The sequence below is a fragment of the Aulonocara sp. 'chitande type north' Nkhata Bay genome, linkage group LG18 (genome assembly GCF_057382095.1).
Source record: "Aulonocara sp. 'chitande type north' Nkhata Bay isolate Kocher_YH1m ecotype deep benthic linkage group LG18, A_spYH_male_GT1.1, whole genome shotgun sequence".
In the NCBI taxonomy this organism is placed as follows: domain Eukaryota; kingdom Metazoa; phylum Chordata; class Actinopteri; order Cichliformes; family Cichlidae; genus Aulonocara; species Aulonocara sp. 'chitande type north' Nkhata Bay.
Genome location: NC_141361.1, coordinates 24555683 through 24577933, shown reverse-complemented (window position 1 = coordinate 24577933; position 22251 = coordinate 24555683). Strand labels below are relative to the sequence as shown.

The window sequence follows — 22251 nt, the reverse complement described above, 5'->3', positions numbered from 1 at the left end:
TGACGTTGGTTTCCGGTTCAATTTGAATAAGGGGCAGAGCCGGCCTTTATCGCCATGGAGACATTAGGTAAACTCCAAACAGTGCAATGCATTGTGGTTTGATGTCATAGCATAAAAAAGCTCAGGGTCGCCAGAAGTGAGCAGAGACTGGGCGGGGAAGGTGTGAGAGGCGAAGGCCAAGGAAAGGGAGAAGAGCGCAGCAGGCTCTGCTGAAAATGTTCCTCCAACTCAGTCAAAAGAAGGTTTTTAATAGATGAAAATGAATAGAAAAGTGGAAGCAGAGCAGGCTTGCTATCTCGTTGTGTTGGTTAAAGTTCAAATTCAGATTACAGCGTTATTTATTCATCACACTCTGATTAGACCTGATTAAAGGCTCAGAGATCACGGTTAACTTTCATATAAACCAGACTTAAGATGAGGCATTATGTCTCATGGTGTTCCTGGTTAAACTGAGCATAAACGAGAAAAGGGAAGGAAACGTTGAAAGTAAATGGAGGAAACCAGTGTGCACTGTGATTGAAAGTAACTTGTGGAAATGTTAATGCCCTTACATGTCCATCAGTGGCTGCTGGAAAACAAACTCTATGTAGGGTATTTTTCTGAGGTCTCCAAAGCCGAATGTATTTGTTCAACAAAAATGCGTGCAGCTACTTTGCAATTATAATATTATTTTTTCTTTTTTTTTACCCGCATGAAATGACTCATATGGCTGGCGAATGTACTTTAGACCCTCACAGCCTCACAGAGCAGAGTGGGATAAACAGAGAGATGTACGAGAGACAAATACAGCATCCTTGCAGTACAGTATATCAGCGAGTTGAGACCCTGCGGTCGAGCAAAACATTGTTATTCCGCCCACCGCTCAGCGGTGACGTCAACAGCCCGCCTGCATCAGCACCAGAGCAGAGAGGGCATCGTTAGTTTCCGTGGCAACAGAGACACGGTGAGTGACGCAGGCAAGACTGAGAGAAAGGTGAATGAGTTGAGGCGGGAGAAGGAGAGAGGGAGGGGCGGGGTAGCGACTGCAGTGCAGGTTGTGTAGGAGGTCTGTGGAGGTGTCCTGTGCGTGTGGGTGTTTGATATGGAGACTGTAGCCACGGCGCCAGTAACATGAATGAGATACATCTTGTGAAGCATTCACTTTATAATGTTTCCAACACCGATGGAGAGCGCATTTTCTTCATTGTGCCAGCCACACAGGATGCAGTGTCCAGAATGTGTGAGTCATTTCGCAACCCAGGGGTGTGGACCGCACAGTGTACCGAGAATGAAAAAAGAAGGGCTGTTCCTGCAAGGCAAAATTAGATTAGCCGTGACTTTCTAACAACAAACCGAGAAGAAAGCTTGTCCTCTACACTCAGGTAAACAGGCCGTGTCAGAGGTTGTGTAAGTCACGGAGAAGTGTCCTTTGACTTTGACTCTCTGGGGAGAAAGGCTCTGCAAAACCCTGTTCCACTCACCGTGCGTCTGAGCAGCTCCACCGGAGCAGCTGGTTGGGGGTTAAATGTTCACCTGAGGACTTGGGGGCTGGCAAGACCCCCCCCCCCCAAAAATAAAAATAAAAATAAAAAAAATAGAGAGGGTGTTCATGTTTGTTATTCCTTCCAACTGAAACTTCTCTAACTTTAAATCTATAAATACAAAACAGATGCTTGGCTTTCATTTTCAGTATTCCCGTGGCTCGAATTGCACTGTCTTTCATTAAAACGCATTAAAAATGACTGTTGTCAGCTTCCTCCTGTCTCTGATTTATTTCCCGATTAAAGGGAGAAAAAAATAATCCACAAATTCCCCCCCCCCCCCCCCCGTTTATGTGTAGTATGAGCTGCTGCGGAGAGCGAGAGATGCATGCCCAAACAATAGATGGCAGTATTATCCATCCACGTCTTGTGTGCCGTTTCCTTTCAGCTGTGAATAAGAAGAAGACAGCACAAAGCGCAGACAATCCTGGGATCCTTGTTAGTGCTCATTTAACACAGCTCCAGTCACATTAACCGAGGACAATGGCCAGTAAGAAGAAAATAGTTGTCACAGGTGAGAGCTCTTGATTGGTCAGAGGACTGGAGATAGGCACAGTGTGTCTGCAAGTCTTTTTTTTTTGTTTTTTTGCAGAGCTGTTATATCTCAGAGTTCTTTATGTCTGAGCTGCACAGTTACTATTGCACTTGAGCTGTCGTGAATACATCATGAATGGATGATGGCTCTGCTTTCAAAGTTAACGCGCTGCAGAGAGTAATGTCGCTGTCGGGGATAAAGGATTTTTGTCTCCTGGCTTTGATAATGGCAAAGAAATCACCCCGTTTCTCTTCACTGTGTCACGTGCTTTTACTGCAATTAATTTTTAACTTGAAGTAACCTTTACACTTTAAATGAAGGGTCCCTTTTTTTAACATCAGTCCTGTACCTGCTCTCCATTAAAGATAAGCACTCTGTCTCTGTTGCTTGCCTCGCCACAGATGTGGTTAATTAGTTGATTCTTTTTTCTTAAAATTTTTTTTTTCTGCAGGGTTTGAGCCATTTGCTGAGCATACCGTGAACTCCAGCTGGGTTGCTGTACAGGTAATCAGAGATTAATGATTAAGAAAACGGTTTAATTTATCTCCAAAGTTGGGAAAGTCCTGCTTTGAAGCAAGGGATGCCTCAATAAAATGCAACAAATGAATACAAAAGAACACCATATACACTGGCCAATTACACTTAACAGGCCAGATCAGGGGTTATAATGGCTATACTCCAGCTTGACCATGACCCTGAATTGAATAAGTGTAAGAAATTAAGTGAATTTGTAATGAACATGTATGGAAAAATGCTTTAGTAAATTCACAAAGGGCTTGTTATACATATTGCACAAAGCTGTGGATTAAAGGGTCTGTCACTTTGTGCTCATGTTTGTTTATTGCCTGGAAAGCTAATTGCAATTATCTTGTACATAAGCACTGGGTGTGTTCACAGGAGCTGGAGCAGTTAGGACTGGGCGAGGCAGTAGATCTGTATGTGTGTGAGATGCCCGTTGAATACCAGGCTGTTAAGCGCCTACTGCCGTCTCTGTGGAAAGAGAATCAGCCACAGGTATTCAAAGAAATGCACACTATTTTACAGATGGAGTTTTGTATGCATGTAGTGCTATGCAAAAGTCTTGAGCCACTCATTTCTTTACATTTTGTTAGGAAAACTGGAAATGAGTGTAGTGATTTAACAGAAACATGTGGAAGCACAGTATGTAAGGCAAAAACAGTGTAAAGTTTTAACGTGACAACCTTTATTCTTCAACACAGCCTGAACTCTTCTAGGCAAGTGTTCTTGTTATTTCTTCAGGAGTAGTTCTCCAGGTTTCTTGAAGGACATTCAAAGCATTTTCCTTCTTTGAATGTTGGCTGCCTTTTGTTCCAGTCTTTATCAAGATGATCGCACACAGTTTCAAAACTGTTGCGGTCCTTGCTCTGCGGAGGCCAGTCCATGACTGTGGCCATACACTTTCCAGGTGGTATTGAAATTTTAATTAGACTCGAATCATAGCAGAGTGTCTACTGTTTTACAGGCTGTTGACTCTCACTGTTGAACCTCTCTCCTGGCCTTCTCCACCCTGACAATGATTTGAACCAAACATTTCAAAGACTGGTTACTTGACAACTATTTCTGATGTGGCTTCAGTAACAGTATACGAATCATTTCGGTCCTTGTTTTTGGCTCTGCCACTTTGACCCTTTCATCTCCACTGTCCTCAAAATTTGCACACCATTTGGAGAACTAGTGGGAATCGCCTTGTTGGTGCAACAGTGCTTTTTACGCCTGTCAGCTGTCATCATTAGCGCATATACAGAAATCAAAATAATTCTTGTGACAGGCCTCTAGTAAACAAAGTGCCAAAAGTTAAAATTTAAAATGTGGTGCTTTGTCAAGTTGTCTGAGTTAGTTAATCAGGAAATGGTCAGGGTTGGACTCATAAGTGAAAAAGCAGTCAATATTCAAAGAAAGTCTTGAGTAATAGTTCTCCAGAGCACTTTAAAATATGAGAAGTTTGCTTGCTGGAAGCAAAAGACTTTTGCACAGTATACAGTAAATGCCCAAATGAACCAGTGTCTCCTGTTTGATTTCCTGTGAACAGCTGGTGGTGCATGTCGGTGTTTCTGGATTAGCCACCACAGTCACTCTTGAACGGTGCGGTCATAATAAGGGCTACACGCGTCCAGACAACTGCAGCTTCTGCCCGGCCTCCCAGTGCTGCATGGAGAACGGCCCGGATTGCATAAAATCAATCCTAGACATGGATACAATCTGTAAAAGGGTCAATGACGCTGGCATTGGCATCACTGTGTCCACTTCTGAGGATGCCGGAAGGTTAGTGATGTTTTTGAAAATGTTTCATAAATAACTCGCCTGCACACTCGGGGTGTGTTCAGCCACCGTATATGGGTGGCTGCCTTTTGTAGCAAAGGAACACAATAAGATATCTTTCAAAGTAAACGGTACCATACAGTCAGCAAACATACGGTGTGTTTGCACAGCTTTTGTTTACACGTCTGTTCTGAATGCTGCAGTCGGGCCCAACAGACAGAATCCATAGCTGATAACAAGGGCCGATAAGTGTGTGTTTTATCTCATCACAAAATGAAGGCATATGTGCACATTATTCTATTTAAATGCTTAAAGCTGGTGCTACAAACTGCAGTCGGGGATACATCCATTACTGCAGAGTTGGCACACAGACTTTGAGTGCATCTCCCATCAGTTCCTCCTCCTGACTTTTGCTACAGAGTGCAAGTTTTTCTAATATCCACCTACTTTGGCCCCTTGCAGGTACCTGTGTGACTACACTTACTACACATCTCTGCACCTGGGAAAGGGCCGTGCTGCTTTTGTCCATGTCCCTCCTCTAGCAAAACCCTACAGCGGCAAGGATCTGGGTAGGGCCCTCCAGGCTGTCATACAGGAAATGCTGAAACTGCTGGAGGGGAGTCACAGTGAGGAGGCGCAAAAAGGCACTAAGCACAGCAGTGATAATCCTTAACAAAACTTGACCACTTTTGACTGACTTACAATATGAGGGTACGCACAACTGGCCAGGTGTAATGTTTTCATCTGAGGGAAGCTGTGCGGCTCCCAAACCTGTGACATCCAGGGCCAACTGTCGACCTGGAGCTGCAGAAAATGAGGGCTTGATATTCACATTTGTTTGTCACATCTGTGCCTCACCTGGGTGTGGTGTCTTAGAAATATTATGCCTCTAACACTCCCAATTAGGTTGGTGTCTGGAAATTGTCATTCCCCCGTGTCGCTTTGCACTTCACCCACAGAAATGTGATGACTTTCAAAATGTGAACCTGGAAAAATGTGTTCATCTCAGGGAATATATTGCAAATGCAATCAGTAATGTGATTAACTTAATTTGTCTGTCCTGTGTGTGTATGGTAGGATTGCAAAGGAAAATGAATGGAACACTGTGTATAATTAAAAAAAGCTTCATACAGACTTGGTCTTGTCCTTGTTGATCTGAAATCTTTGGTCAGATTATTTATGAACTTCTAACTTGCAAACTTTTAGACAGATCTTGATGTCAGTCATTAAATTCACCATTTCCCTTTAGGCCGTTCCTGAACAGCTGTTCATCAGTCTCTGTACAGCCTCTTGAAAATGCAAAAAGTTTTAGGCCTGCAGTTTATCTCGAGACAGTGAAGTGTACTCGGTGAAACAATTAACTACTTTGTCACACGTCCTGTCACACTGAATTCTTTCATAACTGACGTACTCTCGGATTCCTGTGATGCTCAGCTGAGTTACGGTAATGCTGGGCGTGATTAAACAGACCTGCTGAACCTGTTCTGACCTGATGGATTGGGGGAAGGTGGAGAAAGCTCATGATTACAAACAACCTGCTCCTATAGTTCTAATGCACTCCCCCCCCCCCCCCCCCCCCCAACACTTGTTACTGATGTAAAATCGGTGTCAAACATGAGGCGCGAGGGCCAGAATCAGCCTGGCAGAAGGCTCCAATACAGTCTGCTGGGCATTTTGCAGCTTGTCCTACTGAAGAAGACATCCCTTACAACTGTTCATGTCACACAAAAGTAATAATTAAATGACAGGATTTCCTTTTTCTTTCCCCCTCACCATCTACAGCAGAAAGTTCTTTTACAATGTGTCCATAATAAAAAATCAAATGGGACTTTTTTTTTTGATTAAAACTTTTCTGCTTTATATTTACAGGACAGTGTGGGCAATAAGCAACCATAATTTTTGTAATTTCACACATTTCTTACAATTAAAGCCCAAAGAGTCATGCTGACTAATTTATTTTGTTAAACAGAGCTGCATTTCTTTATCATGTTGTAAAACTGAGGCACTGTTAAAATTGCACTCCTTTTCCTTATATTGAGATAACACTGGGATTAAATGTATGGTTAAACTTATTTACAGTTTTCACAGTTGGCACTATTAGGACCAAAGTGGGCTGCATGTGGGCCCCAATGTAAAATGAGTTTGACTTCCCTGATGGAAAATCGTTAAAATACCATAGCAGAAGAAAGTGCAAGGATTTATGTGAACCTCATAAATGCTATAATCTGGTTGGACCTCATAGCAATTAGTAACTGATAAAGTACAACAGTGTGTATTAAAACCCTATATTTTAACCTCCAAGGACCTGGCGTCCACATATGTGGACATCACATTTTGGGTTATTTAGACCAAAATACTCAATTTTGCTCTACAAGGGCCTGATATCCACTTACGAGGACATTATACTGCTACTGTTCTATCAAACTTTTAAACAAATATCCTCATATGTGGCTCTTATTTTTCATAAAAACAAAAATAAGGTAAAAAAAAATCTGGTAATTCTTTGTTTTTACATTCATTGGGCCCCAATATGCCCAAATATCAAAGAGAAATTAAAAATGCATGCCGTGGAAGAGTTCGGGTCTTAGGAGGTTAACTTAATGTAGTAAAAAAAATAGATCTGATGTTGCAAATGACAAGTTTTTATTGTTGCTTGAAAAATGCCCACCTGGTGGAGGAACTACAAACTGTTATTTGGTTAAATGAAATGGTTCAAACTATTCAAGAATCATTCTTCCTGATGTAAAACGGCAAACATTATACCTATTTTGCCTGCTTCCTTTTTTCTTTTTTTTTAAAGAATGGCCGTTTGACAACTGAGACCATTTCTGATGAGGCTTCAGTGAACAGCAGATGGATCAACTAAAAGGTCAGATACACCTCCCAGATCCTGTGTAAGTTCCTCACTGAATCACTTCAGAACTGTCACAGGTACAACGAAATAAAAAAAAAATCCTGTTTCTTCCTGTTTCTTAAGGACGTGACTTTCAGATAATGTTTATTTGCTGTAGCTACTGTTTTAGGCCACCTCTTCTTTTTACTCCACAAGCTCAGTTTTCCCAGTTTGTTTTTTTTAAGGAAACACTGCACCCCAGGCAGAAACTGTGCCAAGTTTTTAGCTTATGGCTCTCTGGGAATCTCCTTGATGCAAGAGGATGTTATGCCCGTCAAACTATGCTGTTGACATTTTTATAGATTAAACTACAGGAATGGGAACAAATTATGTGTTTTTGCAACAGGCTGCTATTGACAAAGTCTAAAGACACAATTTAAAACTGGTTCTTTACCAAGTTGCCTGTTATGTACAGACATAACACTGGTCCATCCTTAGATTAGAATCATTCTTTTGTTTGAATGGTTAATAGATTAGTGTAGCTTAAAACAGAAAAAAATGTCCTGTGAAAATGGTCAGGTACAAAGATGCAACTGAAAATGAGTGAAAAAGCAGCCAATGTCCAAAGGAAAACTTTCAAAGACCTTCAAAAAACTGGAGAACCGTTACCCTAGAGCACTTTAAACATTACAAGAAACTCTGGTTCATTCAAAGCAGAACATAAAGCAATGAGGAATGGCTCAAGACTTTTGCACAGCACTGTACTACACCAGTACTGTTACAACCTCTCATCCTGTTTAAAACAATGCAATATTTTATGATGGCCGTGATGAAGGCCACAAGCCCAAACACACATTAAAACGATAACATTTCTCTGTAAGAGCTGCTGCAGCTTTAACCTCTTGCAAACATCAGTTTCACACACAAATGAAACGATGCAGTGCAGCAAAGCTGAAGAGGACATTAAACAGATATTAAGCATTATGTTTGCTCCCATAACGACAGCCTCACAAACAAACAGTCTAATCAAAACTTGGCCATCGGAATAAACTTAAATATTCCTGGAAATGGGAGATGCACACCCAGAGTGATACAATACCACACACAGTGTCCAGTTTTCATTCTGACCAAATGACTTACCCAGCTGTTCTGACAGCTGTCGGCCCCTCTCTGCAGCCACCACTTGCTCGTCTTCCATATCACACTTGTTCCCTATCAACAAGTGTGATTTGTTTTTTAGATATTAAAGCATTTGAGAGTAGGCTCACCTTGAGCACATGTGACAGACGTGGAAAAGTATGGAGAAGCTGTGGAGAACATTTTGCTGCCCGTATCATCGTTCAGTACAACCAGTTTAGTGGTGGGTCCTGGGTGCTCAACAATAACCCCGCCTCATGTAGTGAGAGTATGCAGGCAGTTCCTGGAAGATAAAGGAATTGATACCACTGACTGATCTGACATAAATCCAATAGAACATCTCTGGGACATTATGTTTCAGTTCATCCAACGCTACCAGAATGCAGTGATGCCCTGGTTCAGATCTGGAAGGAGATCCTCTCTCTAAAAACATGGGATTTGTCAGGCATGCATACAAAGACGTGAGGGTTATACAACCTACTGAGTACCATTCTGAGTTTCTGCAGTGAAAATCTGGGCAAAATGCACTATCCTGCTGCATTATCAGTGGGTCTTAAACACAAATGCTTCGCTGTTTTTACATTTTACACAGCATCCCAACTTTTTTGGAAAGAAACTTTAGTATGATCATAGTACTACTTAAAACAAACCAAGCCTACAAAAGATTGAATCGTGTCTTTGCATGTTTTTGTAATAATCATTAGTAAAGTGTCCACTGTATTTTATTGTGTAAATGTATTGTTTTGTACATGGTTTTGTATGGCATTTTCCCCCATGAGTGTGAACAGTTCTCTGTCTCTCTGTGTTAGCCCTGCAATAGACTGCCAGGACGTACATTGCCTCTCACCCTATGACAGCTGGAATAGGCTCCAGCAGCCCTGTGACCCTGAACTGGATAAACGGAAGAGAATGGATGGATGGATGAAGGTATCACAGATGCAGATGTTTCTGACAGAACAACGCTGTTTTGTTATTCTCTGTGTTAACTAATAAGGACAAACAAATACATTTTTAAATAAATAAAATCAAAACCTTTTGTTTTGAAGGCATTTTCATGGGGCCTGCTGGCTATGCAAACCAGTCCTGATGGGTTTTTTCCCTTTAAGGTCCTCCTGCTAGATACATTCAAAATATAATAAAAGTTGTGATGCTGCAAATGTGCTTCCTGCATTCTTGATTTATCTTTAATTTTGAACATTTAATTTTAACGGTTAAATGTAGTGTAAGACAGTTTATGGAGTCATAAAGTTTGACAGTGCATAATAATAAACTTTTTCAAAGAGTATATATATCTATACATTTATATCTATAGATATATAGATATTTGAGCAATCAGTTGACACCTGTCCATATTCTATCGGCACCTGTCTTCTTGTCTCCTTGCCTTCTCTCGCTTCCTACAGGTGACTTCCTATAGGAGACAAGTGGTACTGAGGGATGAGAGGAAAGGAGCGGGGGTGGAGAAGACGAACGGAACGCCGCCGCGATCAAGGCTCCCCCTGTCTTTCTCTCTTGCCACCACTGTTTGTCATTTTCTTATTATTAGCTTGTGTCCGTTGTTCGGTTTGATCTGAAGCATCAACAGTTGTGGAATATTGTAGCAACAGCCAAAATACCGCTGACAAAAGGGTGAAAAACATGAGTGTCGAGGCGTACGGGCCGAGCTCGCAGACTCTAACGTTCCTGGACACCGAGGAAGCCGAGCTGCTGGGAGCGGACACTCAGGGCTCCGAGTACGACTTCACCGATTTTACCCTGCCGAGCCAGACCCAGACTCAAGGCCAAACCCAGAGTCAGCTAGACGGCCAGGTTCGTGTGGTTATTCACGCCGTTTCTGTGCATGAATGAAGGTCCTGCTGTGTTGACAAAACGTGAATCAGCTAACGATGGCTAACAACATCGTTAGCATCTGACGCCTTGCCTCCGTTACCATGCTTTTATTCCGCTAATGGCTAGCACGGCAACTAGCCAGCTTAGCTCACGGCTAACATAGCTAGCATGCCGATATAACTAGCATGTAAAGCCACTTGACTTTATTGCTATATGAACTAAGACTGAATTTTCTGCGTTGTAAACCAGCAAAAATGCCCATACATATATGTACCGGCAGTTATTTATTTCTCTTACTTGTAGTTATATGCACTGAATACATTGTCACTGAAAAATAACAATCACTGGTCAGTAGAGGCAATTATTCTAATACTGTCAACAGTCCGTTTAATGATGGGACAGTATGACTGCTGCTGTGGAAAAATTACATTACATAAGACTTCATCGGTCTGGTTGACTGCCCAGTTTGGCGCCCATCTTTTCCAGTATCAGTTGACGATGTGTGATCCTGTGGCATATAATGCATAATGTCGACAATAAGTTTCGTTTCATGACTCTTAAATTCGTTTTGTCTCCTCAGGTCAATGGCCCTGATGGTGTGTTACAGAATGGAGACGACCCTGTTGTGAAGGCCAGCCAATTACTGGCAGAGTTGAACTTTGAGGAGGATGAGGAGGACACTTACTATACCAAGGACCTTCCTGTGCATGCTTGCAGGTAAAGGACCAGACTAATGTTTCTGAATTGCCTGTCATCCATTGCTTGTGTCATTTTATTTTGTTGTTTTATGGTCTCTGTTTGCAGTTTGGATTTATTGTGCATGCATTGTTGCTTTACACAGCTGTAAAAGGCTACTGCCAGTTGATTTTTGGTTTTAATATGTGGGTTTGCCACACCAGAGGTCTTGTAAGAGTATAAGTTGGGGAAGTGCAATTTCCCTGTTTTCTGGCTCTTTTTTCTGTGTGGTCTTTTATATAAAAATGCTTTGCATTTCTTGTTCAATTTTGACTCTCCTTCAGTTATTGTGGGATTCACGATCCAGCCTGTGTGGTCTACTGCAACACCAGCAAGAAGTGGTTTTGCAACGGCCGTGGAAACACTTCTGGCAGGTAAGATGCACTCACTTACCAGCCTCTTTTTGCTCCATCCTATGTTAGGTCTTAACTAAATAACACTTGAGGGGATCATTTTACAGGTGCGCTATCCTTTAGTTAGACGAGTACAGTGACTGTAATAATGAGTTTCTGTTTTGTTGTGAAACAGCTATTAAAAATGGATGACTATAGTTTCATTGTTGACTTAAGGCAGAAGTCAAAGAAGATTGTTTGACTGTGAAAGGCCACTTAGGCTAATGTTTAATTTTGAAATCCAAAGTAAAGAACTGTTTAACCTAGTACTGTATTATTTCCTGAACTGTTACAGTTAAAACCAGACTATTGTGGATCACCTCTGTCATACAAAGCATTCCCTATTCATTCAGCTCTTCTAGTAAACACACACAGTGTATTTGCTTTGACATTATAGACAAATCAGGTTTCATAATTCTGTCACTGCACAGTGGGGTTTTGAGACGACAATTGCATGGTTAGAACATGTTGAGCTGAGACTTGGAAAGTAAGAATTATTAGTGTACTGAATGCACAGTCTTGCTTTTTTTTCCAGCTAGTGCCTTAATTGCTATTCTACTCACTTGTAGCCACATTGTTAACCACCTGGTGAGGGCAAAGTCCAAGGAGGTGACCCTGCATAAAGATGGCCCCCTGGGGGAAACGGTTTTGGAGTGCTACAACTGTGGCTGTCGCAACGTCTTCTTGCTTGGCTTCATTCCTGCCAAGGCTGACTCAGTTGTGGTGTTACTGTGCAGGTAAGGGCAAAACCTGAGTAGCTGACTGTTCACCCATAGGGGTCATTTAAACAAATTATGTTTGACTTTTTTGTTTTGATTTTAACACAGGCAGCCATGTGCTAGCCAGAGTAGCCTGAAAGACATCAACTGGGACAGCTCGCAGTGGCAGCCTTTAATCCAGGACCGCTGCTTTCTTTCCTGGTTGGTCAAAATTCCCTCAGAACAGGAGCAGCTCCGGGCACGCCAGATCACTGCTCAGCAGATCAACAAGCTGGAGGAGCTGTGGAAGGTACTGTCACACCACCTTCACTATGTAAATATTCCACAGCACGAATTTGAGTGCGGATCAGACTTATCTATATAGTTACAGTTAACCAGATGAATTTATACAGCTGTCTGTTATGCAAATAATGTAACGGAAATGTCTGCACTGTCTGTTTCATGTGCGTGCTAGAACATTAATCTTTTTCCTCCAGATGTTTTTGACTTGTTATATTTGCAAATATATAACTGTACTAAATACTGCCTTTGGTTCTATTCATGTGTTCAAATAGACTAACATTAAGGTAGTGAGCCAGCAGACCTAATGCAGGAACCTAAAACTGAAGCAGTAAAATAGTAATGATCTATCATAAGATTTATGGATTCCACTGTGCTTACATACCAAATTATCGGAATGTTTCTTAGTTTGAATCTACTATTTTTCACCACAAAGGAACCTGCCCATCTCTAAATATTTTTTTGCTTTTCTATCCACATTTTTAATCTTATCATGCACGATCTGACATGTGGGTGGGTGGGTTTGTTTTTTCTCTTTCTTTCTTTTTTTTTTCTTTTTTTTTTTTAAAAATTATTCCTTGGTAGGAAAATCCCACAGCAACCTTGGAGGACCTGGAAAAGCCTGGAGTAGATGAGGAGCCCCAACATGTCCTGCTTCGCTATGAGGATGCCTACCAGTACCAAAACATTTTTGGTCCTCTTGTGAAGCTGGAAGCTGACTATGATAAGAAACTCAAAGAGTCACAGGTAACAAACAACTTGATTACAGTTTGTATGATTTCTTGTCACAGTACTTTAGCTATTTGTTTTGTTTGTAAGTGAATTCTTTTTTTTACTGTATGACTTAAAAGCTTAGATCTATAGCCAGGGATTTTCTGCATTTACTTCTTGAGGATTTTGTAACCAAAACGTACTCATAGTTTTTATTGTGTATGATAATTTTGAAAAATGGGCGTCATTGCTGTTTCTGTTGTTTACATTTATTATTTTTATAATATAATTTATAAATTTATATATTAATTATAATTTTGTTATTAATTTATTTCTCAACAGACACAAGACAACATCACAGTAAGATGGGACTTGGGCCTGAATAAGAAGAGGATTGCTTATTTCACCCTTCCCAAGACAGACTCAGGTATGTAGCAGTAGTTTCACTGTGAAGTTTACAGCCATCACTTCATACTATGTTGCTTTGTGATTTGTGTGTGCACTCTTTAAACTTATTCGGTTGTATGATTTTATAATCCTTTGCACTCATTTTGATTTTTTCTTTTTTTCTTAATGTGCATTTAAAAAAATATTTTGTCTCATCACCCGTTGTTTAGATATGCGGCTGATGCAGGGAGATGAAATTTGCCTGAGATACAAAGGAGACCTGGCCCCTCCTTGGAAAGGCATTGGACATGTCATCAAAGTCCCTGACAGTATCCTTATGACTTTGAATAGGCATACCATCCCCAAGCTACACACTGCAGTTTAACCATATAATCTGTTTATACACATTTAAAACTACAGGTAAGGTGATGTATGGATCTTTAGGAACACCTAGTGGCGGCTGTGTGAAACTACAACCATATAAACAAACTTGTCTTCCTTCATGCTCCAGTGTATTTTGGAAACAATTTCTATATTTAGATCTTGTTTATACAGGATAATTTCTAATTTACACTACACCACAAGTACAATCCAAGGCTGTGGATCATTGCATTTTTAGTGACTCTCCTCCACAGTTTGAACATTTAGTGTTAATGAAACTAACACGAAGTAGAGACTGAATCACTTTAGGTGTTTTAACCAGAAATGCAAAGCAGTGTTTGCATGACTTGCATTCAAAAATGAATTGCAGAAAGGCAAAAGTTATGTAAAACTTTCATGCAGACCTTTTTATTCACTTCTTCCAAACCCAAAACATTCTGCATGCACTGTTGTGCAGCTGGGTTTGCATTTCATTAAAGGACAGAGTAGCTGCTGCTTACAATTTTACATGCAGAAGAAGACTGTGATTGTCCCTCAGTACTTGTGAGAGACCGCTCATAAATTATTGGAATTTTGGAGTTTGGGATGGATGCACTTTTAAAATAGGAAGTTATCTAAAATGTATCATTAGGAATATCTGTGAGTCCAGTTGGGGAATAATCTGGGTAAGACATACAGTGCCAGAAATGAAATGTTTTTGTTACTCCAGTACATATTGAAGCGTTAGCTGTTTCCTTGACCTTCTGTCTCAGATTATGGTGATGAAATAGCCATCGAGTTAAGGAGCAGTGCCGGGGCTCCAGTGGAGATCCCTCACATCTTTCAGGTGGACTTTGTGTGGAAGTCCACTTCCTTTGATAGGTATTTCAAATCTGTGCACTCTTGTATTTGATGTGATTAGTGCAATAAAGACCTGAAACCTAAAGTTCTGTATCAGTTACAATAACAGTGTTTTGTTAAAAAAAATGTTTTTCTTTTCAGGATGCAGAGTGCTCTGAAGACATTTGCTGTGGATGAGACTTCAGTGTCTGGTTACATCTACCACAAACTGCTGGGACATGAGGTAGAGGATGTGGTCATCAAGTGCCAGCTGCCCAAACGCTTCACTGCTCAAGGCCTCCCTGACCTTAACCACTCCCAGGTGAGTTGGAGAAGAAGGCGTGTTACATGACTGAAATGAGTTTTGCTTGCTACCTGGCCTCTTGGACTTTGTCCTGTCAGAGATCACATGGATTTTTTTGTTTTGTGATGCAGGTGTACGCTGTGAAAACAGTGCTGCAGCGCCCCCTCAGTCTGATCCAGGGCCCACCTGGCACAGGAAAGACGGTCACCTCTGCCACCATTGTGTACCACCTGGCCAGACAAGGAAATGGGTACGAAACTTGACTCTAGTCTTTTTTGTAATGCCACCTTTCTGTTTTATTCTTTATTTACTCTACATTTAACTTAATGTTATTTTTTTTACAATATTCCTTGAAGTCTTTATGACCTTAGTCCTGGCTGAAATAAATAATTAGAAAAAAAGACCATTAATACGGTTTAAAATTGTCTTCCCAGGCCTGTGCTGGTTTGTGCTCCCAGTAATATTGCAGTTGATCAGCTCACTGAGAAGATTCACCAAACAGGGCTCAAGGTGGTGAGACTCTGTGCCAAGAGCAGAGAGGCCATAGACTCACCAGTGTCATTCCTGGCTCTGCACAACCAGACCCGTAATATGGACAGGTAACACATATCTGTCTATCTTTTTTGTGCATTTGTGATTAGCCTGTTTTGTCTTCTTTTTAAAGAGTTGGACTAGCTGTTGGTCTGTATTGATTCAATAAAACTACCATACATGCTTTAGTTTTACACAGGCAGTCTAAAACTGCAAGGAGGTATTTCTGTAGTCTATTGATACTAGATAGTGGAAAAGGGGTGGGATTAAATAAGCTTATGCTTCTTCCTGCTCCTTTTTGAACATGGACGTTATTTGGAGTTGTGGTTCCTCGTTTTCCTTTTGTTTGCTTTGTTCATTTGTCTCTTTTAATTCTATTTTTTTTATACTTTTTCAACATGTTCAAAATAAAGATTCAATCAATCAATCAAAACTGTTTAGGGGAACCACAACTAAGATTATGATGTTGTATTATAACAGTTTGTGTCAGAGCAGCACACAATCTTTGCACACAAACACATCACTGATCTCACACTCTGATAAATGTGTTCATGCCTGCAGTATGCCAGAGCTTCAGAAACTCCAACAGCTGAAGGATGAGACTGGAGAGCTGTCCTCCTCAGATGAGAAGCGCTACAGAGCTCTGAGGCGCACTGCTGAGAGAGAGTTGCTTATGGTGTGTCATTTGGACTTGCTGAACTCTAAATATGTCCTGTTTATGACAGTGCTAGGCACAGTAATGTGTATTCATCCATATTTTTTTTGTCATAGTTTGTATGATGAGACTTTCCATTAACTTTTTACTAAAATATTATTTATTGTTGTGATGGTTTATTAAGGAAAAAAAACAAGTGATACTTCATCATAATGAAACTCAACTTTCTCTCTTTTCTCTTTGCCAGAATGCTGACGTGATCTGCTGTACATGCGTTGGGGCAGGAGATCCTCGTCTGGCCAAGATGCAGTTCAGATCTATCCTGATCGATGAGAGCACCCAGGCCACCGAGCCAGAGTGCATGGTGCCTGTAGTCCTTGGAGCCAAGCAGGTAGGAGCTCCATAAGTGAAAATAACACTTGATCAGTAATCTGCAGTATTGGTGATCAGCTTAAACTGCTGCAATTTGTAACGACGTGTTTATTTTCTTCGTAGTTGATTCTTGTGGGTGATCACTGCCAGCTGGGACCTGTGGTGATGTGTAAGAAGGCAGCTAAAGCAGGTCTGTCCCAGTCTCTGTTCGAGCGTCTTGTAGTTTTGGGGATCCGACCAATCCGTCTGCAGGTCCAGTACCGCATGCACCCGGCCCTCAGTGCCTTCCCTTCCAACATCTTTTATGAGGGTTCTCTGCAGAACGGAGTCACTGCTGGTGAGATGGAAAGACATACAACCTCACATTTCCTCATTTCTTACCAGTACAGACACTTAAAAGTAAATAAATAAAGATCTTTACCGTCTGTATATGCTGCTTTATGTGACACTTTATGTGTTGGATATTTCTTTAAAACCCACTCTAGGCTGTAAAACATTTGCATTTGTTTTTTATGCTCTTCTAAAATGTAGTCATCTGGCAGCTGACTCATAGATGTAACACAGCCTGTCGCTAATCATATCCAGCTTATTAATGTGATTATTAAGTGTACCAGACTGCACACCATAATCTGTTTGTTCTTTCTGCAGCGGACCGTGTGAAAAAAGGCTTCGACTTCCAGTGGCCCCAACCAGACAAGCCGATGTTCTTCTATGTCACCCAAGGCCAAGAGGAAATTGCTAGCTCTGGAACATCTTATTTGAACAGGTGCCAACTTTCTTGGACTCTGTTGCCTGTGTCTGCCTTTTAGTGCCTAAATGATGCCTGAAAATAGCCAATATTTGACAGACATAAATTTTCTGAATCACTTCGAACAATCCTGATATAAAGTAGATGACTTAGGTGTTCAGAAACACTGTATGCTTGAAGTGATGTCTCATCTGTTTATAGTCAAGGTTAATAGATTCCTGTGTTACTTCAGATTTTCTATATTCAAAAGAAAAATCATTCTACTCACTCTACTTGTTCATGCAGGACTGAGGCAGCCAATGTGGAGAAAATAACAACGAGGTTGCTGAAGGCTGGAGCAAAACCTGATCAGATTGGTATCATCACTCCCTATGAGGGTCAGAGGTCCTATCTGGTCCAGTACATGCAGTTCAGTGGCTCCCTCCACACCAAACTCTACCAGGTAGACTGAGAAATGTTTCATTCAAAATTCAAATGAATGTTAAATTGATTCAGTCTAAACTAATGAAATACCAGCATCCTTAAAGGAGAGGCCAAACACTTGTTGTAGCACCTACGCAGGACACAGGACCAAAGAATTTCAGGCACTTGTGTTTAGTGTTGGAATAAAATATAAAACGCCTCACCCAAGAATGTCTTCATACTTTGTGCAGGAGGTGGAAATAGCCAGTGTTGATGCTTTCCAAGGGAGAGAGAAAGACTTCATCATCCTCTCCTGCGTGAGGGCCAACGAGCACCAGGGCATCGGCTTCCTCAATGATCCCAGACGTCTTAACGTGGCACTCACCAGGGCCAGGTAATGCAAGAAACCTCACCAGCTTTTTGAAACCATCACTGTGAGGACAACGTGCCCTAATTTGTTACTGTCTTTTGCTCTGTCACAGATATGGCGTGATCATTGTGGGAAACCCCAAAGCCCTGTCCAAGCAGCCTCTGTGGAACCACCTGCTCAATTACTACAAGGAGCAGAAGGTCCTGGTTGAAGGCCCACTCAACAACCTGAGGGAGAGCCTCATGCAATTCAGCAAGCCCCGCAAGCTGGTGAACACCATCAACCCTGTGAGTTTATGTGTGTGTGTGTGTGTGTGTGTGTGCTAGTTACACACACAGTGCTTTTGATGCTAAAGTAAAGTTTTTTTGTTTGTTTGTTGTTTTTTACATTATGAATATTTGTTGCTTTTGTACTGAGGACTAAAAATAAACCAGTATAATACATCACTGCAAAGACGCAAAGATGAGCTTTCTTACTGTTTTCTTTTTTAGGGTGGCCGATTCATGAGCACAGCTATGTATGATGCGAGGGAGGCCCTCATTCCTGGATCTGTTTATGATCGTAGCAGCAACGGTGAGATGTCTTTCTTACCCCATACACACCTTTTTCCCCCAACTGAAAAAGTATAATTAACTAAGTGCATTTAACATGCGTACTACTGCAGGGCGTTCGTCCAACATGTATTTCCAGACACATGACCAGATCGGTATGATTGGCACAGGTGCCAATCCCATGTCCTCCATGAACATCCCGATCCCCTTCAACCTTGTGATGCCTCCGATTCCTCCACCAGGATACTTGGGACAGGTGAATGGACCTACAGCAGGTGAGAAAGTCATAAATTTGTCATGCTACCTCCAGTTTCCCCTTAAGGCAGCTAGGAATTGTTTAATGGAATTTTGTTACCCGACTTGATCTACGAACAGGTCGCGGCGGCGGTCTAAAGGGCAAATCGGGCAGCGGAGGAGGTGGGGGAACTCGAGGTGGCCGTCAAAGAAACCGTGGAAACCACAGCGGTGGAACAGACCGCGGACAGCATGGAGGTCAAATGACTACAAGCCAGACTAGCCAGGACCAGGGCTCCCAGCCGTTCTCCCAGGGCCCTCTGACGCAGGGCTACATTAACATGAGCCAGCCGTCACAGATGAGCCAGCCTGGGCTCTCCCAGCCTGAACTCTCCCAGGTTGGTTTGTTTATCTGAAAAACTGTTTCTGACCTAGTCCAGCATTTGCCCAGATTTTCTCTTAAAAACATGTCCAAGATTTCTCTACTGCATGGAAGGAAATGAAGGAATAACTGTTGACTGATCTCTTTTTGTTTGTCCTGTTATAGGACAGTTACCTTGGAGATGAGTTCAAGTCTCAGATTGATGTGGCTTTGTCCCAGGATTCCACGTACCAGGGGGAGCGGGCCTACCATGGTGGTGTGACTGGACTGTCCCAGTACTAGACTGTAAGATATTCCACTGTGGGCTAAGATGACTCACTAAAATGAAAGGAGTAGTTCAACTTTTTTGATTAAATTATGCTATCATGAGCTTTTAACACATAGGTTAGAACTAACTTTAACTTTGAACACACGTGCCAGAGCTCGATGTGCTGTTGTGTGGGTTTTGTTGCCCTTGCACATCAGGCAAGCCGTTTTTATCTTTATGTTAAGCTGAACTTACTAACGGGTTTCTCCAACTTTTTATTTAACATTTAAGAGACTTGGATTAATTTCAGAGTCTGATACAATGTGTATGTTGCAGTGCACTGAAAAGCTAAATGAATGTTCTCTGAAACAAGTGTGTTTGTCTTGCAGGTTGCAGGAAAGGAGCTAGGCCTGTGTGAAGCTTAGTTCATTGGTATTTTAATCTGGGTAATAACAAAAAAGAACAAACATGGATACCCGTTTTCCACTGCTACAACCGAAGCACCACTGTGTGAAAGTAACAGGAGAGAGACCGTGAGAAACCAACCAATCACAAGAGTGAGAGTAAAAATGGGAGTAGAGCTGGACAGGACGAGAGCAAGACGGAAAGAGTGGGAGACTGGTAGAGGAGAGAAGGCACTGCTGCTCACACGCGAAGACATAGCAAAGGAGAAAGCTGTTGTCCTCGGAGCGGCGCAGTTGGGAGAGGTGAGACCTTCAACAGGTCGAGGAGGGCGAAAAGATCTGAGGCATTCTGGAGAGGGGAAAGGGACCGACTGCGTCATCTTGTCCCTCGCGTGCCCCCGAACCCTCGGATCTCCAGGCGGTGTGGTTGGGATTCTTGCTCCAAAAGCTGAGAAAGAAGGAGAAGAGGTGTCTCACACAAGTCCTCCAAGCTAACAACAGGACGTCCACTGTGACTTGGAGTGAGAGAGAAAAATAAATGGAGACGCAGCTCTTGAAGCAGTTGACATGGCAACTTTTTTAAACTCAAAGCTTGAATCGAGGTTCTGCATTTGATCACATTTTTAAGCAACCGGGAGAAACGTTTGGCATCTCAACAGAACTCAGAAATGCTTGTGGTGCTGTGCCTCAGAGGTTTAAAAGAAATTTGAGGACTAACCAGTTATGGGTCATTTGCTTTGCTTTCTCAGCTTTGAGTTGGAAAGTTTTCTAAATAAAGGCTGTTTTCATTGAGGGTTTTCAGTGACGCAAGCTAGTGTAGTTGGCCATCTTTCAAGGCGGGTCTTTCCCTAGGTGGTCTGCAAAGAACAAAGTGGTGGAAGAAGCTCTTAAATGTGTAAACGTAAAAAAGAAAAACATTTTTGTCTCCAAATCTGAGCTCCAAAGACCTGCGGATCGTGAGATAATTTTGTTTTTTGTTTTTGTTTTGTTTTGTTGTTCTTCTTTGTGTCTTTTTAATAGTGCAAAAGGACGAGTGAAGGCACTGTAACCAGCTTGTAACTGAATAAAGCAGTCATTCTTTTCTGCTGACCCCTCCCCCAAAGCTGCTAAAGCTAGCAGATAGCAGTCGCCAAGCACATATAGCTGAAAGCGCCTGATAAGCCGAATCAAGAGGGCAGAACTTCCCAAAGAGCCTTGCCCTGAAGTCAGACGTCATAAAACATGCAGACGGTGAGACAGAGGTGTAAATGGTACACGTGGTGGAGTACTTGACATGAATGCTCACTGAAAAGGAGGGTGAAAACACGTAAGGCTCAACTGTACAACGGACAACTTGGTTTCACCACGTTGGACACAGATGTTTTGATGATGCATTTGAGAAGTCGACCGATGACACATTTAGAGGTTACACATCTTAGGTGAAGTTACCTTCAAATTACGAACACATGTAACCCAAGTTTAACATTTATGTAGATAAGCACCCACCCACACCCCCCATTCCTCTTGATTTTCTTTGCTTTTTGTTAGTCTTTAACCTATAGAAGAGTGTGAAACTGTTAAAGCAGTAGTACAATCATGTTGACGACAGAGCAGTTAGTTTGGTCTATGATGAACTTTGTATCTCTGTTTCAGTACTCGGTGTTGTAAGTTCTCGTTTCGCACTAGTGAAGCTTACATCAGTATCTTTCACCGCCTCATGTTATCCATGTGATGCTAAAAGCTTTCCTTTTTATGTTGTTGAATCCACTATACTGAAGAACTTTGTCATTTTCTGAGCGGTAATGGCTTTGGATTGTCCACTCTGAGCCAAAGCGTCTTAATAATTTTAACATCCTGTTGTAGATGCTAAGAGGGCAGAGCGTGTGGTGAAGAGTGCTCAGGCTGCCAAAGAGAAAAGGCATCCACAGGAATGAAACCTGCGAAGCGTGAATTATTGGTTTTTCTTTAATGCTACAATAGTCAAGTTAAGTAGGTGTGTCTTTATGCTGTGTAGGACATCAAATTAATAGTCTGACCCCATTTATATATCTGTAGATTTGCTCTAAATTATTCTTAGACTCCACATCTTCAACTTTGAAAACTGCTCTGCTTTACCTTTTACATAAAAATCACCAACATACAAAACATCTCAAGCCTACACGTGGTTTTTGCATGTCTTATGAACTGAGGCTAACTTTTGAGTTCTTCCTCTGTACTTTTGCTGTGACCTTGTTTGGCTTATTGCTGTTTAAAGCTGAAGTGAACAATGTTTTTATGTTTGCTGCACTGTTTTTTGTTTTTGTTTTCTTCCCACTAACTGATGTTGGTGCTTAAAAAGTGTACTCACAAAAAGAAAATCTTGTGTTAATAATCTTGGAAAATTAAAGTTTGCTTCTTTTTGCTCATTCAGCTTGATTTGAGTCTTTTATTTCTCCTGTGAGATGAATTACTAGCATGTGGAGTTCTCTTTAATCTGCTTAAGAGGGCAAAACAACAGGAGGATTCTCATATTGC

General features: G+C 41.6%; 2 protein-coding genes across 3 annotated transcripts; both read left to right on the top strand.

The window, feature by feature from the left end:
* The first annotated feature begins 1906 nt into the window (after positions 1–1906).
* On the top strand, positions 1907–5469 carry LOC147308634 (pyroglutamyl-peptidase 1-like). 2 transcript variants are annotated; one of them, XM_086272912.1, is made up of 5 exons: positions 1907–2034; positions 2507–2559; positions 2935–3069; positions 4106–4338; positions 4798–5469. In XM_086272912.1, the coding sequence occupies exons 1-5, from the start codon at positions 2004–2006 to the stop codon at positions 5006–5008; spliced, it is 663 nt and encodes a 220-aa protein (XP_086129038.1). In that variant the 5' UTR covers positions 1907–2003; the 3' UTR covers positions 5009–5469. The 2 variants fall into 2 exon arrangements, with proteins under 2 accessions (XP_086129038.1, XP_086129039.1); XM_086272913.1 differs by having other exon boundaries at positions 1911–2034; positions 2953–3069.
* A 4231-nt stretch (positions 5470–9700) lies between these two features.
* On the top strand, positions 9701–22142 carry LOC147308633 (regulator of nonsense transcripts 1-like). The gene is made up of 24 exons (XM_086273520.1): positions 9701–10114; positions 10716–10852; positions 11155–11244; positions 11832–11999; positions 12090–12270; positions 12846–13007; positions 13314–13398; positions 13589–13687; positions 14492–14600; positions 14721–14880; positions 14994–15112; positions 15297–15461; positions 15955–16069; positions 16296–16439; positions 16544–16757; positions 17069–17186; positions 17454–17610; positions 17822–17964; positions 18053–18227; positions 18432–18513; positions 18605–18766; positions 18867–19123; positions 19273–19392; positions 19744–22142. Exons 1-23 carry the CDS (start codon positions 9944–9946, stop codon positions 19387–19389), a joined length of 3330 nt encoding a protein of 1109 aa, XP_086129646.1. The 5' UTR covers positions 9701–9943; the 3' UTR covers positions 19390–19392; positions 19744–22142.
* The last annotated feature ends 109 nt before the right edge of the window (positions 22143–22251 follow it).